General features: G+C 35.7%; 1 protein-coding gene and 1 pseudogene across 2 annotated transcripts; one reads left to right on the top strand and one right to left on the bottom strand.

Moving 5' to 3' along the window:
• Positions 1–4,377: 4,377 nt before the first annotated feature.
• LOC145590476 (18S ribosomal RNA) lies at positions 4,378–4,876 on the bottom strand (annotated as a pseudogene).
• A 1,485-nt stretch (positions 4,877–6,361) lies between these two features.
• LOC145589486 (uncharacterized) lies at positions 6,362–16,265 on the top strand. 2 transcript variants are annotated; one of them, XM_081646073.1, is made up of 14 exons: positions 6,362–6,553; positions 7,131–7,241; positions 9,110–9,237; positions 9,382–9,535; positions 9,620–9,729; positions 10,533–10,616; positions 10,706–10,754; positions 10,849–10,940; positions 11,693–11,825; positions 12,726–12,805; positions 12,873–14,341; positions 14,498–14,611; positions 14,695–15,642; positions 15,955–16,265. In XM_081646073.1, the coding sequence occupies exons 2-13, from the start codon at positions 7,149–7,151 to the stop codon at positions 15,267–15,269; spliced, it is 3,081 nt and encodes a 1,026-aa protein (XP_081502199.1). In that variant the 5' UTR covers positions 6,362–6,553; positions 7,131–7,148; the 3' UTR covers positions 15,270–15,642; positions 15,955–16,265. The 2 variants fall into 2 exon arrangements, with proteins under 2 accessions (XP_081502199.1, XP_081502200.1); XM_081646074.1 differs by having other exon boundaries at positions 7,142–7,241.
• Positions 16,266–17,905: the final 1,640 nt, after the last annotated feature.

Raw genomic sequence — 17,905 nt, forward strand, 5'->3', positions numbered from 1 at the left:
ATTATTTGTCGTGCATATCTTATATGTGTTTTCCCCTAACCCTTTGTTGACTTGTGAACGAGTTAAATAAATTAATGACTAAAGGACTTTGCTAAATTAATTAATTAATTAATAAATGATTAAAGTCTAATTAAATTGATCAAACTTGACTTAGTACGACTTTTTAGGCTTGTCCCTTTAGAGCAAAATACTCGAAACAGTCCCAGATCAATATTCCAGAATGGCGCAGAGATTTGGACTGTGGCGCCACGCGCTAGAGATTAGCGCCAGGCGACGATCCCGTCGTCTGGCGCTGACCCTTAGCATCTGGCGCTGACCCTTAGCGTCTGACGACAGCCTGTATTTTTGCTCGAGTCTTCACGACGAGTCTGATTAATCAATTTGCTAAAACGGTTTAATCGTTTTATTAAAGGCAGTAATCATGTTCAGTCCTTAATTGAGTCTAGGCACATAGTCTCATGGTCTCACAAAAGAGTCAAACATGTCATCTACACTCACTAATCTTAGCTCACACTTTGTGAATATGTCACCATGACCATGTCTTAGGTTCATGCATGAGTCGGTTTTTTCCATCATTTGAGTTGGGGGTACATTCTATTCCTAATTCTTTCATATCTTTCCATTCTCCACATGCTTTCTCCATATCACAACCTTCATTCTTCCTACCTCCTTCCATCTACTACATGTTAAATAGAGTTCGAGTCAAATAATTAACAAAAAGTATCTATAACTTCCTTTTTCACAGCACTTGGTCAAGGAGAGAAGGGAGATTAATCAAGGACAACACCTTTGTTCAAATACTACCTTTTTACAAACCCATAAGTCGGAAAAGAAAAGCCAAGAAGATAATGGGGTCTCAAGACGAAGTTAACGAACTTAGGAAGGACGTGGCCAACTTAACCGAATTGATGAAGGATATGGCCCTTCAAATCAATGACCCTGTGAAGCAACAACAAATGGAGCTCATCCAAGAAAGCTTGAGCAAAATCTCCAATGACTATAGATTCGAGGGCATTAGCTCACAAGGGGTCTCAATGGACAGGGAGCTTCTTCCGCAAAAGTTCAATGCCAACGACATCCCTAAGTTCAAGCCAACAAACAATCCTTATTTTCACTTAAGGGCTTTTGAAACCATAATTAACATTAAGGGGATAGATAAGAAAAATTTTCATACACTGTTCTCTTTATCACTCGAAACCGTTTGTCAACAATGGTTCTTTTCCCTTGACAAAGAGAAAACCTCTACTTAGGACGGTATAGTAAACGCTTTCATTGAAAGATATAAGTGCAACATCCAAGTCGACACAGACCATAGACAACTTGAGATGGTAAAGCAAAAAGAAAACGAAGGGTTCACCTCTTTCTTCAACAAGTGGAAGGAAACTTCCGCTAATATGGTTGAAGTTCCTACTGAAAAGGAGTCCATAAGGATGTTCATCAAGAACCTCCAAGACAAGTATTCGAAGCATTTGAAATATCAACATAATTTGAATACTTTCAAGGCCGTCTACGACATAGGTATTGAAATCGAAGATGACCTTGCGAAACAAAAAGCTACTAACAATAATAACAACAATGGCTAGAAAGGAAAGAAGAACGACAATCCTTCTTCCTCCGAAAACACCCACTCTAGTAACAATGTTAGTACCTTTGACTTAAATGATGTCTTAGCCATGGATAATCAAGGATCTAAAAAGAAACCAAAAAGAGAGTTCATGCCCATTGGAATGACTTATGATGCTGCTTTCGATCGTCTCCATGATCAAGGATTAATCAAACCTATTGGCCCCACTGAAGATCCCACGCTAGAAAGGCGATCTTCAAGATGAAATCCCAACTCTTATTGCAAGTACCATCAAGGAAAGGGTCATACCACGGATGAATGTTACAGATTTCAAAATCTCATTCAAGATCTCATAGAAGCAAACAAGATCCCATTGCCTCTAGCTAGCAAGAAGACCAAGTAATGATCAAGCAAAAGACACAAGGCGAGCTTCAACGACAAGATCTCGTGACCTCTTTTTCTATCTTTTTTGTTCCTCCTTTCCCCAAATAAGTCTAGCATAGGCACCCTTTGTTTTCCTTAGATCTCGTGAACTGTTTACAAGTTCCTAAAACTTGTTGGTGACTCTTTTACTATAGCTTCCTTCCCTTTGGACGCCACCATGCTTAAGTGTATGATCACAGTGGGGCTCAAGTGTGGGATGCTTGAAATATTCCCTACAATAATGTTAATTATGTGAAATTTAAAACACTAATAAATGTTGGTTGAGATGGTAAGTGTATAAACTTTATTTGTTGGAGGTTACGGTTTTGAATCTATATCAAACCATAATTTATTTATTTTGTTAAATGAAATTGCAAGCTTACGTGTCGCATGTACTTTGAATAGTGACGTGGCATTGTGACATGGTGTCATACATGTTGAAGAGTGCCACGTGGCACAGTTCATTTAAAAGGAACATCTTTTAATATATAGTATAGATAGATAGACTAGAAAGTAGTTCGGGCGTTGTCCTGGGTTGCTACTATTATAGATGTGCAATCGATAATTTCTTAAAAGAAAAATTTGAAAATAATAATCCAGCCACCTTTGGCACATCTGCTCAAAATAATCCCACCTTTGCATATTCCAAAAATAATTCCACCTTGTATCCCCATCATCCCAAAATGATCCTTTTATCGGTTTATAAAATTGGTAACCTATTTTAGAAGGTGAATTGACACTTGTCACCTTCTAATTGGTCCTATTTTTAAATAATTAAAAAAACAAAACAATAAAAAAAATATTTATCTCCCAGCCTCAACCTGTGTACGACCACCCTCTTTATCGCCGGAATGAAACGACCCATCGCCTACCACCGCTGAAACAACCTGGCAGACATGGAAGCCACCTCCCTCTTTTCTTCATTCCCCGATTTCTTCTCCTTCCCCGATTAAAACCTGTGGTGGGGGTGAGGGTAGGGATGGTGTTTTAATCAACTCCTCTTCCCCGTCACTCCCAATGAAACCATTCACCCAAACCAACAACCACAAAATCGCAGCCAGCGCTACCGCAATCCAACGCCTCCAGCAGCCCAATTTCCCCAATTGCAGCCTTAATTCAAACCAATTTTAGCATTTGCAGCCCAATTTAACCCAATTTCAGCAGTTGGTTTGGGTGAATGGAGAGGTAAATGCTACGGTTGTCGGGGTTGTGCGACGGTTGGGGGTAAGCTTTTGGTGGTGGCTGAGCTTGCAGGTGGTGCGCGTTGGTACTCCTAAATTTGGTTAATTTCAATTTCTAAGGTTGTTGAAACTCCTAAATTTTTGAGGTTTGATGTTAATTTCAATAATAGAAGCAAAATGGAAGAACCCACTTTTAATTTTAGTAGAATCAATTTCTAGGGTTGTTGAAACTCCTAAATTTGATGTTAATTTCAGTAATAGAAGCAAAATGGAAAAACCCACTTTAATTATGATTTTAGTGGAAAACTTGATAAAAAGTTCAGTAATAAAGTTAGTAATCATGTTAATATTGAATTGGGTAATGTTTCGATTTCATCTTCAATTACTGAGAAAAAAGAATTGACAAAAATTGAGTTAATTAGTGGGTAGTGAATAATTTAGCTCATGAGAAAGAGGTTGGATTCAAGGAAAAGTGAGAAAGAGGTTGAGAAAAATGTTGTTAAGTTGTAGAAAGATAGTTATAGTTGCAGAAAAATGCTGCGTCAGTAAAGTGGAGCAGGGACAACTGGTTGTGTGGTAGTGATTACGTGGGTGTTGGTGTGTGGTGGTGGTGCTGTCGAATTAAGATTGTGGGTGTTGGTGTGTGGTGGTGGTGCTGTCGAATTAAGATTGTGGGTGGTGGTGTGCAGGTGGTTGACAATGATGGAAGGGGTGAGGTGAGAGAGGAGGGATTAAAGAAAAAATTAAAAAAAAAAAATCTAACTTGTTTTACAGGTTGAAGGTAAAAATGATCATTTTGGGAAGATGGGGGTATAAGGTGGTTGGGATTATTTCTGAAATACACAAAGGTGGGATTATTTTGAGCAGATGTGCCAAATGGTGGGATTATTCTTTTCAATTTTTCCTTCTTAAAAAGGTTTTTAAAATTGTAATTGTCATTGTCAAACTAAAATTGAGTTTTATTTTTTTTTTGTATATTTGTGTTAATTGAACCTTGTGGTTTGCACTTATGTAAATTTTTTTACATATTAATTACATACTTGATAATTGGCTTAGATGGTGAAATCGTTATCATTCTTATAAGAGGTTGAGGGTTTGATCCTTCTTATCCTTACGTTTTTATATGGATTAAATATATAGTATAAATAGATTTTAAATGAAATGACGTAAATAAAATAAGTTAGTGTTTGTTATGTACTTATGTTTACCTTATTTTCACTTATTTTTAGTGAGGATACGTTCAAATAAGTACATAATAAATAACGCCTAGTATACATCGTTTACAGCTAGGACTAGTGGTGTATTTAATCTCATTCGCTCCCCTAGCTTTTGTCTCTTAGTGACAGTGTCGGCCAAGCAGAGTGCTTTTGCCGTTGGTGTTCTTTTTGATCTCTACGCATTTCACAGCTCCACCGGAAATTTCCTCTGCCCCTATTGTATTTCAGCTTGGTAGTTTCCATCGTTTGTCCAGGGTTGAGCCATGGGATTTGACGCACGGACTTAAAAAGCCCACTACAAACGCTGTACGCCAATCATTCCGGATAACCCTTGCATCCTTTGTCTTATTGCGGCTGCTGGCACAAAGTTAGCCGATGCTTATTCTCGAATACCGTCATTGCTTCTTCTCCGGGAAAAAGAAGTTCATGACCCGTGAGCCTTCTACTTCCACGCATCATTGCTCAATTTTGACAAGATCAAGAAAAATATGATTGAAATAAATTTGATAATATTATACTGCGTATTAAATAAGATAGAGAAGGTTTTGCATGAGACCGTTTCACGTGCAGTGAGTCCGATTTATAATGCACACACTCATCCCCACCCACTACCACTACCTAGCCACTTGTCGGCGGCCGGTGACCACCCTCCCCTCCCATCCCACGGTGACGGAGGCGACCCTCCGTCACCCATTCCTCGACGCCGACAACCCTTTTATTTAATTATCTGATAATAATAATTTTTTATATACTTGTGTCTACTGCCCGCCATGTTCATGTTTCTTCTTTTCAAATAGGCCTAGGTAGTGGGAGTATATTGATGCTTGAGGTAAATTATTGGTGTCTTCAATAATGATTATATTGCTGATTGGTTAATGTACACTCTTATATATAATCTTAGTTTAATAAAACTGGAGATTTCACTGATGTACGGAGATTTCACATTAAATGATAGTGATATATGGAGATCGCACATTAACTGATAATGATTATATTGCTGTTTGGTTAATGTATTAGAGTGTACATGAAGGCCAAATATATCAGTTGAAGCTCTTTTGTGAACGCAGTGGCTAGAATGGTGATGTAATTTAATTTCTGATACTCACAAATCAATATCTGACTATTATAATCTAATTTCTGACAATTACAATCTAATATCTGACTAATATAATCTAATTTCTGACAATTACAATCTAATATCTGACTAATATAATCTAATTTCTGACAATTAAACCCTAATATTTGACACTTATAATCTAATATCCAATAATTATAATCTAATATCTGACCATTATTATCTAATTTCTGACACTTGTAATCTAATATCTGATACGTAGTATTTATAACTTAATATCTGACCATTATTATCTAATTTCTGGCAATTAAGAATTTTATTTTTTTCTGTTTGTATGATCGAACTCACGTGAGTCCGTTTTACACAATAGTTTTCCAATAAGATAAGGTAAGATATCAGGTGAATAAAATACACCTTTACTATTGCGGGGCGTTTGGTTGGAGGGATGGAAATAAGAGGGATAAGGAGGGAGGATAAAGATAGGGAATTGATAGGTGGGACAAGGATAAATAATCTTATCCCATGTTTGGTAAGTATAGGAAATAAATTAGAGATAAGTAGTAAAATTATAAAAATACCCTTACTAACTTCTACCTTTTCCCTAATCCTATCAATTTCATTAAGGGTAATTTGATATTTTTAGCCTATTTTTTTTATCCCTTCCCCTTATACCACCCCTCCTTAGTTATAAAAATGGAGGGATAAGGGGGTATTTTAATCCATATCCTCATACCCTTTTAATCCTCATCCCTCTAAACAAACACTACTTTTCTTCTATCCTCATCCTTTATCCTTATCCCCTTTTTATCCCCTAAACAAAAACCTCCTTGTAGTATATCGCCTTTTTTACTCGAAAAATACAAAACTAAACCCGATTGCATAAACCGGGTGTATTGTATATATTCTAATTTGCGGAATCGGAAGAGATACAAAATATTATACGGAGTAATCAGAAACGATTGAACGTAGATCTGTCATCGTCTCTCAATCTCTTTCTCTCTCTTTATCTCTCACTTTTCCATTCAACCGCACTTCACGATCTCCATTGAAGCACCTTCTGATCCTTCAATCTTCTATTCAACCAGCTTCCGAGGTAAGATTTGTAAAATAATCGAATATCAATTTTACAATCTAGGGTTTATCTTTGATTTAATTCTCAGTATACTCAATGTAGGGTTCTTCTGTACTCGATAATTGAATTATTAGTTATGATTAGTTAGGTTTATAAAGATCGATTTTTGTTGCTAGAGAAGAAAACTATGTGATTTTTCGAGTTTAATTTGATATTTGAATAAAGTTTGCCTTAATGTTAGGATGGAAGTATGAAGTTGAAATTGGACCTTTTCTCCCTAAAATTATGTGATTTTTAAGCCTAATTTGATAATTGAATCAAATTTGGTATTATTATTGTGTTGCAGAGCCCTTTAATGTTAGGAATGAACTATGAAATTGGACCTTTCTCCTTGTGCCTCGGGCGGTTGCCTGGCTTGCCCCTCCTGCCCGGGCTCAGGGACGGGCCTGGTTGTTCTTGTTGTTTATATTCTCTCCTTTCGCATCTGAATTGTTTGACTTATATTGTAATTTTTGTGGTTTAAGTAGCAGTATCAAGGTTATAGCTAGTTGTTTTAATGCTCTATCTCTTACGCTTATTTGGGCCTTTTTTTAACTAGTTTTGTCCCAGATCAATCATGAGTGACGAGGGTGAGAAGACCTGTCCTCTTTGTGCCGAGGAGATGGATTTGACTGATCAGCAATTGAAGCCGTGCAGATGTGGCTATGAGGTTGAGTTTTTTCCATAATTTTTGTGGCTTTGTTTTACCAATTAAAAAGTCTTTTACTTTTTTTTTTCTTCTTTTACAATGTAGCGTCGTTTGCTTATGTGCTCTACCAGATCAATTTAGACGGATGAATGACAGTTATGGCTTTGTAGTTTTGGGGTGATATTTAAAATCTGTTAATACCCTTTGGCCTTTGCTTCTTCATGGGCTCTTGAAGATGCTGAATTTTTTAATGTCTCTCGTTCTTAGTTTTAAGCAATTGGGAATTTTGCAATATCTTGAATGTAAGACAATCTCTTTTAATGGTTATTTAATCAAATGTCAGGCTATTGTGTAATCATGCCAGTCCAAACCTTTTACTTCCACTAAAGTGGAAGTTTGAGGCTGTATTATTGTTACTTTTTTTGTACAATATCTTGATGCATCATGCTTGATTTTATGTACAATCATAAGTTATATTATATGTCCTCCGTTTTTTTTAATATTGCACCATAAGAGTTAGGCGCTAATTTTTTGGTAGTGGGAAAAGAAAGAGAGAGAAAGGTAAAAGTACAAAATTGCCCATGTGATGGTAAACATAAATTAAAGAAACTAGTGTTAAAAAGTAAGGGTAAATAAGATATTTGTAGTGTGAACACAAATATTTGTTTTCCTAAAATGGATATGGTGCAATATTTGTAAAACGAAGGAAGTATTATTATGACGAGGCATCAAATTTTAAGTTTTACATTGTAGAAATTAATATCACTTGTTTGTTCTTCCTTCCGTCTATACTCAGCATATGTGGTGTTTAAATTGTATCAGAAGTTGATTGAAGTTACTTCATACTTTTTGTTGGAATAAAATTTGAATTCCCCTTTTCTTTGTATGTTCTCTGTTTGTTTGAGTCTTCTTCTTGTCCCTCTTGTGGATTCTGCTGTGTGCAGTAGGATTTTGTTTCGGTTGACTGGGGTTATGTTGGGATTTGTGCTCCGTATCCTGGTATGATTTTGGTAATTGTTCCATCAAGAATGTAAACTGGGCTGGTATGTTCAGTTAGGTTAGATTATCTAGCTTGCAAATAACTGCTTTAGGAACACAAATTGATTAGGGCTGAGAGCCCGAGAAGTTGCATACACCATTTTTCATTTTTTTTTTATCACGACTGTTCTTTCCTCCATTTGTCCTTTATTTTTCATTCCTTTGCTTGATCCTTTATTTTCTCTGTCTTTAAATCTGCATCCTATGATGCAGATTGCAGAGTAATGAGAAAATTAGCTCATTAATGGTGTTTTGTTAATGAAGCATGGAAGATAATCAGTTGGATAATTATGTGGAAGAGTGGTACGAGGCTAGGAGCTAGTACAAACTAAGGATCTAACCACTAATGATTAGATTTTTCTTGTTCTTTAAATTTGGCCTTGCATTATGGTCCATGTCTTCTTGACATTTATCCCTGTTAAAATGATTATAAAGAGTTAGTATCCTAATTTTGACGAAGCTTCATCTTCACTGCCTAATTTTGACAAGGAAAACAGTTGTGTGTTGCATTTACTGGAAATCCAGCCCTTTTTTCCCTTACTTTTTATTTTTATTTGTTTCAATTTTTACGCTGTATCTAAGTGGCTGTTATCCTCTTAGTATATGAGTTATGTTATCCATTGCAAATTTAATTTGATATTTTCCATTTATTTCTTATCATTTTGGTTAGTCTCTACATTACTCTTATTGACTTTATGACAGTAATAGTCTCTTTTTGTGTTGTACTTTTCTTGCTGTTGACATGCTTTGAAGTTTAAACTTGTTTTTTACTAGAGACTAAATTTGAATTATTATGTAAAACTGTTAACAGATGGCTGCAACTGTATTAATTTCTTTGTGCTTTTGTGCAGATTTGTGTGTGGTGTTGGCATCACATAATGGATATGGCCGAGAAAGATGAGTCAGAGGGACGCTGCCCTGCATGTCGCACTGCATATGATAAAGACCGAATTGTAGGGATGGCTGCAAACTGTGAAAGGTTGTTTAACTGATTTACTTTTATTTTTTTATTTTTTATTTATTTTTTTGGGTTTAGGCCATAAATGTAACTATTATACTTCAGAATGTAACCTAAACCCAAAAAGGATGGAAGAAAAGCATGTCTCATCCCAGCTCTTTTCAGGTTGGTACAAGAAGTTAATATGGAAAAGAAGCACAAGTCACAGAAATCGAAGGTTAAAACATCTGATAGCAGGAAGCAGTTGAGTAGTGTGCGTGTTATTCAAAGAAATCTTGTCTACATAGTGGGCTTACCTCTTGATCTTGCAGATGAAGATGTGAGTGCTTTGTTGATTCCCCTTTTATCATCATATTCAGTTGGGTGCTAATTTTAGTGGTTAATTGTTTCCATTTTTTTGCAGCTTCTACAACGTAAAGACTATTTTGCCCAATATGGCAATGTTTTGAAGGTGTCCATATCCCGGACTTCAGCTGGCACCATTCAGCAGTTTGCAAACAATACTTGTAGTGTGTAAGTCAAGTTATTGTCTATGTTATTGTTTCATAATATCCTAATTTTACTATTCATATTTCTTTCTTCTCTTTTTTCCTTATGCATGTGTTCTCTTTGCTGGCTTCATCGTAGTTTGCTTCTTGCTTGTGTTGTACTCAATCCTCAGTGTTTATTGGCATAGCAAACTTGCTCTGAGTCTTTAATGATATACGTGGTATAATTATTTCAAGTACCCAGTTGAAATGAAGATTATTGAATTCTTGTAATCAATTTTCCTTTATATCGTACTTGGTCTCCATTTGGGGATAATTGAGTGTTGCTACTCCCTCGCACTGCTGCTTTATCTATGCTTGTCTGTTATGCCTCCTCTCATCCTTCTCTTGGCTGGTAGACTTGGTCAAAATCATCACTGTATGTTTTGTCCTATCGCAGCCTTCAGTACTCAGTGTTACTGTGGTAGGAAATGTGAACGGACGGTAAAAGGTGGAGGATGAAGTTGTTATTGTTATGGTATCTAAATTCTTGAATGGGTTTTATTTTAGAGCCAATCGCCTTGTTATAAAGATGGGACAAATTTTTGAAATAAGCTTGAAGGTTGAAATTGAAATTATCTGATTAATGTCCGTACTCTGTCTTTGCTGTTATAATAGAGTTTAGGTTTAAGGACTCACTGCATTCCTATATCTGATGTGCTGCCATTGCTCTAGAAAGCACAATTTATTTTTTTTTATTTTTTTTTTAAGGTTTTATTGTACCAATGAAATACATACATCTGTCTGAAGGCATGACCGTATGTTCTGCTGCTTATTTTTGGGTTTCAGATATATTACGTACTCAAAAGAGGAGGAGGCAATTCGTTGCATTCAGTCAGTGCATGGATTTATTTTGGATGCCAGGCCTTTGAGGTGATTTGAGAATGGAATCATAACCTTCTTAGTGCTTGTTTTGTATTATTTAATACTACTTATTTTAAAAACTTCACTTTATTTTACAGGGCATGCTTTGGAACTACAAAATACTGTCATGCATGGCTAAGAAATGTGGTATGATATCTGAATGTTAGTTGATTTGTAATATAGAACAACTATACATGTTTAACATTCAGTGCTCACATTAAGTGTATTTCTTTTGTTTCAGCCCTGCACCAACCCTGATTGTCTATACTTGCATGAGATTGGTTCACATGAGGATAGCTTCACAAAAGATGAAATTATATCTGCTTACACAAGGTATTGATATGCCTGCTTGCTAAAAAGTAGGGTTTGCATTGCTCCTTGACAAGGAAAGGTTGGTTTAAGGACATATTAAATTTCAGTAATGGGTACTTGGTAGCTTATGGCTCTAGCTTAGTGTATCTACTAATGCATTTAAAATTTTTGTTGGCCTTTGTAATCACTGTGGTTTAGAGGATAATGTGCTTGATTGAAATTAGAAAAATGATAAAGATGTAGACATTTGGTATTGCAAATTGCTGCATTCAAGTTGCAACTTTATGATAATTTTTGATTTTTAAGTAATTGATTACTTGTTTTGCTTAACTGGGTTTATCCTTGTTGCAATTTTTATAACAAGTTTTTAATTCTTAAGATGTCAATTATACCCCTTTTTCACTATGCCACATATTTTTAGGCCATCCTTAAATTATAGACTGCTTTTAAAATCTTGTAAATTAAACTTTGAACTTCCCACATTATCCTTCTTGAATTACGGAAAATTTAGTAAGCTCAATGAATTTAAAAGAAAGACTGTTAGTACGGTGGGGGATGAAAAAAATGTGTGGTGAATGATGGTTTTTCAATTTCACTCCATTTCTTTATAAATTTGCTCTATCAATTAAACCCCTTGTCATACTCACAAGTTTCTTTCTCATTCATAGCTTTGCTTTGGCTTTCTATTATGCATTGCCTTTTAATTTTGTTTGGTTTTTTTCTTTTTGATCTGGTTAACCGCTCAGTATTAATGACTCGCTTTTCTTGAATAGAGTTCAGCAGATTACTGGGGTTACAAATAATATGCAACGGCGTGCAGGGACTACATTGCCTCCTCCAGCAGATGATTATTGCAATAACAGTTCTGTTGTAATAGAGAAGCCGACTGCCAAAAGTACTTCAACTGTAAGACCTCTTCCTTTTGTGAGGGCTATTTTTACCATATTTTTCTTGAAAGAGAGTATGGCTGCTTATGTGCTTTTTGAGAGCTCATGCTGTTGGCAAGGACTCAAATTGGCTATGATTTGTAGTTCTAAATTACATTGTGTGTGGTATACTCTTTTTTATAATCACAACATTTTCCCTTGGCATGCATTAAAGATTGTCAACAGATAAATTCGTTTGAAAATCTTGCACCGGTTGTTCAACTCTTACCTAAACGTCTTAAAGTTATGTTGATTAAATTGTCCGTTTACCTTCTTTAATGTCTTCCTGAAAATGCATGTTAGGGGACATGTTGTGATTATAAGAAAGCAAAAGAAGTATGTGACATCTGTAACATAAAAGGTTTTTTGACAAGCTGATATAGGTTGGTGCTTGAATGTTGACGTAAACTCAAAATATCATTTTTGTTGTCCTTGTGAGTTGTGATAAATAAATTGATCCTTATTACCCTATAGGTTTCAAGTGTCTTGTATCTCATCTTTTGCCAAGCTTGTTTTATCAATATTTGATAATTGGGAAGACATGTATGAATATTACAAGTCTTGGAATTATGTTCATTGTTGTCTTGTTATTTGGATGATGATGTCCTCCATCAGTGGGCGTTTGTCTCTGTTACATGAATTTGGGTATTATTTAGATTGTTAGGTATTGGTAGTATGGGTATGCATCATGATTGATAGCTAGTTTCTGGGATTCTGAATGCAACTCAAATTTTAAAGTTTTCCTCTCAAAAACACACACACACACACACACGCAGTGTATGGGATTCCCTTCTTCCCTGTTACATTATTAAATGCAGTCTACAGTTGTTTTTGCTAATTTGTGTGGTGATATATTCTTATTGTGGCTGTTTGGTTGCAGAATTCAACAAGCTATTCAAAAGGTTCACCCCCAAATAGCAGTTCGGGTAGATCTGTTGCTCTGCCGCCAGCAGCGTCATGGTAAGTTTCTTTCTTGCCTATTATTACTCATTCTGTTCATGGTTTTTGATTTCTGTTTCTATATCAGGGGTGCACGTGTTTCCAATTGCAATCCTCCGTCTGTAAGTTTAGCTAGTTCAAATGGATCATCCAAGCAGAAGGCTGAGACAGTTCATGAGTCACCAGTGCTGGCAACAACCGTTTCTGACTTCATTCCCAGTGATATTGGAAAGAAGCAAATGTCAAATGAAGAGCTTAATGCAAATCAAGCTAAAAGTAAATTGGAAATTCCAGAAACAGTGAAGAAGAACACTGGTAATAGTTCTCAAAGAAATGTTTCAGAGGTCTCTTCTACACTTTCAGTTGCTTCAGCTGGAAAGTCTGTAAGCCAGTCATCTTGCTCCCCAGCTATCAGTAGTGATGTAGAAGGTGGTGAATGGCTTTTAAATGCAAATTCGTTAGACAGACAACCTTTTTCTTCTTGCGAAGACAACGGGAATAGTTCTGTTATGGACGGAAAGATTCAGAAACTCTGCTCTGATATATCGTCTATAAGCACTGACAAACAGCTAAATAGTGAACATTCTGAGTTTGTCAGACCTAATGGATTGACTTTAAATAATTTCTTATCCCCTAGAAATCAAGGTATACAGTGGCATGAGTCTGAGAGGCTTCAAGAACATTCTTCTGCTACCTCTAGTACGCCTAGTACTATTAATTCTTTGACCACTCAAAAAGAAGTATTTGATTTGCGATCAGATATGCAACCTTCGGTTTTACAAAATATACCTTCAGAAACAGAAGATGATTTTAATAATCAAAGACTACAGGATGCCATAGTCGTCAATCATTCAGCAATACCTGCATCATCTCCACTCCATCTTTTGAGTCATTTAAGGGTTCCTTTACAGTCTCATGGTGGTGCTGATTGTGCAGGAAATTATACTGCTGCCCCTTCTATTGTAAATAGATTAAGTGATGAGTGTTTGACAAGTGTATCTAGTGCATCTGTTGCTCCTAATGGATTTTTAGACTGTTTTGTCAGCCATACTCCAGACCAGGATAGTTCTTTGCTATTTAAAGGTGGGCAAGAGAGTCGTATGGGAAGATTTGATGGTGAGCTTGCTTATGTGGACTCACAGCCTGCCCTGGATATGGGAGAAAACAGCATAATTTCAAATATACTGTCCTTGGACCTTGATTCTTGGGATGATTCTTTGACATCCCCACAAAATTTGGCCAAGTTGTTGCGTGAAACTGATAAACAAGAGGGTACGGTGAAACTAGCTGGTTCCTGGAAAGGTCAAAATAGCAATCAATCCAGATTTTCTTTTGCAAGGCAGGAAGACTCGCGAAATCATTTATTTGACGTGGATCCTTCGCTTGGCAATATTGGTCTGGCAGCAAAGAATCCCCCTTTTGGACAAGAATTTCCTGGAATTAGAGATCCTTATCTTGATAGAATGGGCAATGGTTTTGGATTTCCTCATCGAAATATTGAGCTGTCGGATAATTTGACTAGTGGCCATTCCAATTTTTCTACCAACAAGCTTTCTTGTGAGTACCTATTGTGCCCTTTCTTTTTTTGTGAAGTGGGGAAATTTAGGTTCTCTTATCATATATAAGTTGTTTGTCAATGTATCCCTTTTTTTGTTTTCTTTTATCTTTATTTCTTAACATCTTGCTGACATAGTCTCTTTATCTGAACTTCAGTCTCTAGATCGCAGATTTCAGCTCCACCCGGTTTCTCTGCACCAAGTAGGCCACCACCTCCAGGTTTTGCTTCACATGAAAGAAGTGATCAGACTTTTGACTTAATGAATTCTGGTTTGTTACTAAACTCCCGTCTTCCCTCAAGACATCTTGAATTATTTGTCACATTTTTTAAAAATTTGTATATGTTATTACAGGAAACCATATGGTAGAGACCCCATCATTCTTGAGAAACCCTTATCAGGCATCACCAAGTGGAAACATAAACCCTGCGAATGATATTGAATTTATAGATCCTGCAATTTTAGCTGTTGGTAAAGGGAGGCTCCCTGGTGGGCTCAATAATTCCTCTATAGACATGAGGCAGAATTACCCTGTACAGCCGCCTGCATTTGAAAATGATTCAAGAATGCAGTTATTTATGCAAAGATCTCTTTCACCCCATCAGAACCTTAGATATACTGATGTTAGGGATAACTTCTCTCCACCAAATGACACATATGGCTTTTCCTCTCGACATATGGATCAGTCCCAAGCTAGTAATCATGTCCCTTTTTCACAATTTTCACTCCAGCAACAGCCTAGAAATACCGCAGTCTCTAATGGTACTTGGGATAATTGGAGTGAGCTGCAAGCTGCAAATGATATTGGTGTAGCAGAGCTCCTTAGGAACGATAGACTTGGTATTAACAAATTCTATGGTGGTTATGAAGATGCCAAGTTTCGAATGACCAATTCAGGAGATTTATACAACAGGACTTTTGGGATGTGATTATCATCCTAATTCTTATGCCTGAGTGCCAATTTCTGTGGATGGAGACGCATAAATACCTTTTAACAGAGGATAGCCTTTTACACAGGGGTGCAGGCAGTCTATTTTTTTTTGACTAGTCTCGTTGGGCAGCTTCACAGAGGAACAATTTATTTGAAGCTGGAGCTACAGCTGATGATGATATGGGATAGGAGGTGCAACGAATGGATGACCACTTGCTGTATTCTTGAGAGTGGTTTGTGATTGTGTGATATGGATTCCAACTGGATGTTATCTTCTGTTTTAGTAGTAAAGTTGGAACCGTGTCCTAGATTTGGCGTTAAATTTCACATACTTGTGCTAAAAAGTGGAAGAGGATCCTTCTAAGCAACAGGTGATTTATGTGTTCTTTTCATTAGTTCGAGAAATTAGATATGCATCCTGTTTCTAGTTGTCTTTCCAAAATGTTGTATGTCATCAGTTTAGCATCTTTTGTGCTGCTGTGCTTTTTCTCTGGGGCGGCCGATGTCTGACTGTTTTTACTACTGTTACTCGTTTGTTTATGTGCAACTGCAATGTTCACAGGCTGATGTGAATATATAGTTACACTTTAGGCATGCTATTGCTTGGTTGTTTGTACTAGGAATGATTAAATACAAAGCACAATTGTTGATAATGAAACTTATGCAGATGTCTTTTATTTCAGGTTTAAGGTTGCTTGAGGGTGGGACACAAGCTATATATATATACTGTACTGTCTGGTCCTTTATGAAACCATCTGTTCGGCTGTCTGCTCCTGCTCAGAACAATACTCCAAAATTCTGTGAGTGAGATGGAAATACAAAATTTTTGCCCTTGGTAATGCATTAATTCTAATGGGTTAGTGCTGTTGATAATATGGTATATACTTTAATTAGCTTTATTTATAGTTCGTGAGCTTTTTCCCCCCCTTTTTTTTTTGGTGTTTTGTGATACTGAATTGTCAAATGTGATTTAAAAGGATTTTTTGCTCATCAATTTTGACTTGATCTACATGCTTCCGTCTTGTGTAATTGATGAATTTTCCTCTACAAAGTTGTGGAAATGCCAAGCCACTGCCCTGCTGATTTGGGTTTTGGAGGTTGTCACCCAATTTGTCTCATTTCATGCTTAAGAAATTAACATGATGAGAAGTTATGCATAAAATTGACCACTACCAAAGTGGTTTATGTGAGGCCTTTCATAGTAGTTGGTGCTAACACAATTTCATCACGTGTCAATAAGATCAAGTTATGATTGAGTGTGATGGGATATTTTTAGCTCTAAGGTTTGATTGTAGGTTTGGATTTTTTTAAAAAAAATCTATTATATTACTTCCTCTGTTTCTTTTTAGCTGCATCGCTTTCCTAAAACGGAAATTTCAAATTAGTTGCATCACTCTGCTTTTTAGTTAACAAACTCTTTCTATCTCTCTCCTTTAACATGATTACATTTTTTTTATTCTCTCTCTCTCTCACATATCCACAAATTGACTGGGAGTCCATAATTTGCAAAGTTTTACAACTAAAAATCGGAGGAAGGAAATGAAATATCCATGATATCTCAGTTGTGTATGATATGATTTATCTTAGTGCATGAAAGGAATTTAATGAAGTACTAGTGGTTTATTATATATCTAATGAAAACATGGCAGATTTTGAAACGAACATATATATATATATATATATTTTTTAAAATCATAATGCGTTATATTTTCATAATTGAGTTATGGTTGATTAATCAGATTGAATATAGAAATTGCAACCTGCGTTAGATAATGTTACTGAAGTAGACCTGTTTGTAGGCTTATTTGATCACTACAAAATTTGATGACAGTCTGAAGTGAACTCCCAAGGTTTATGTATTTATTATTTTCTTCTGGAACATTACCTAAATTGTAGAGAGGAGGTTTACTGTGTCATTTTTCTGAAAAAGGCACTATAATATGATGATGTGTGGTGTTATGATTGGTTATTTTTTTTTAAAAGCCTAAATGTACCATATATGTATATGTATGTATAATTGTAAATACATGTATTTTTATTTAGAAAATTTTGTCAAGAACTACCAATTAAAGCGTGTGTTTTGAAAACAACTATCTTTTAATTTTTTTTTTTTAAAAGAGCTATCATAAAGTTGTAAAAAGTCTAAATAGAACTACCACTCTAATAATTCCAACTAGAATATTCGGCATATAGGTTCCATTTTTTTTACCTTTACCTCATAAAATAACCATCTAAATTGACTAAATCACCCTTCATAAAAGGTTAAAAGTGGTAAAAAATGAGACCTAAATGTCGGAGATTCTAGCCAAAATTGTTAGAGTGGTAGTGCTACTTAAAATTTTTACAACTTTGTGGTAGCTCTTTTAAAAAAAAATTTTAATAGGTAATTGTTTTCAAAACACGTGCTTTAATTGGTAGTTGTTGACAAAATTTCTTTTTATTTAAAGAATACGTAATTATAGTATTTTAAAATCTATTTTAATCTTTTAAAATAATTTTTGAAAATTATTATAAAAAAAATTTAGAAAATAAAAAATTCATCATTGTTCTTCATTCATGATCTAATTAACCACCCCAATATCTTGTATAATCTATTCGGAAGTCAGACTGAAATTCCGTCCAAATATCGGATTT

This window comes from Chenopodium album, chromosome 17, assembly GCF_948465745.1.
Source record: "Chenopodium album chromosome 17, dcCheAlbu1.1, whole genome shotgun sequence".
In the NCBI taxonomy this organism is placed as follows: Eukaryota; Viridiplantae; Streptophyta; class Magnoliopsida; order Caryophyllales; family Amaranthaceae; genus Chenopodium; species Chenopodium album.

What these genes read in the sequence shown, in the direction of transcription:
- LOC145589486 (XM_081646073.1), top strand. Translation starts at nt 7,149, where the DNA reads ATGAGTGACGAGGGTGAGAAGACCTGTCCTCTTTGTGCCGAGGAGATG. An exon ending in CGTGCAGATGTGGCTATGAG is followed by an intron (nt 7,242 to 9,109) that starts GTTGAGTTTTTT and finishes GCTTTTGTGCAG; the next exon opens with ATTTGTGTGTGGTGTTGGCA. An exon ending in CTGCCAAAAGTACTTCAACT is followed by an intron (nt 11,826 to 12,725) that starts GTAAGACCTCTT and finishes GTTTGGTTGCAG; the next exon opens with AATTCAACAAGCTATTCAAA.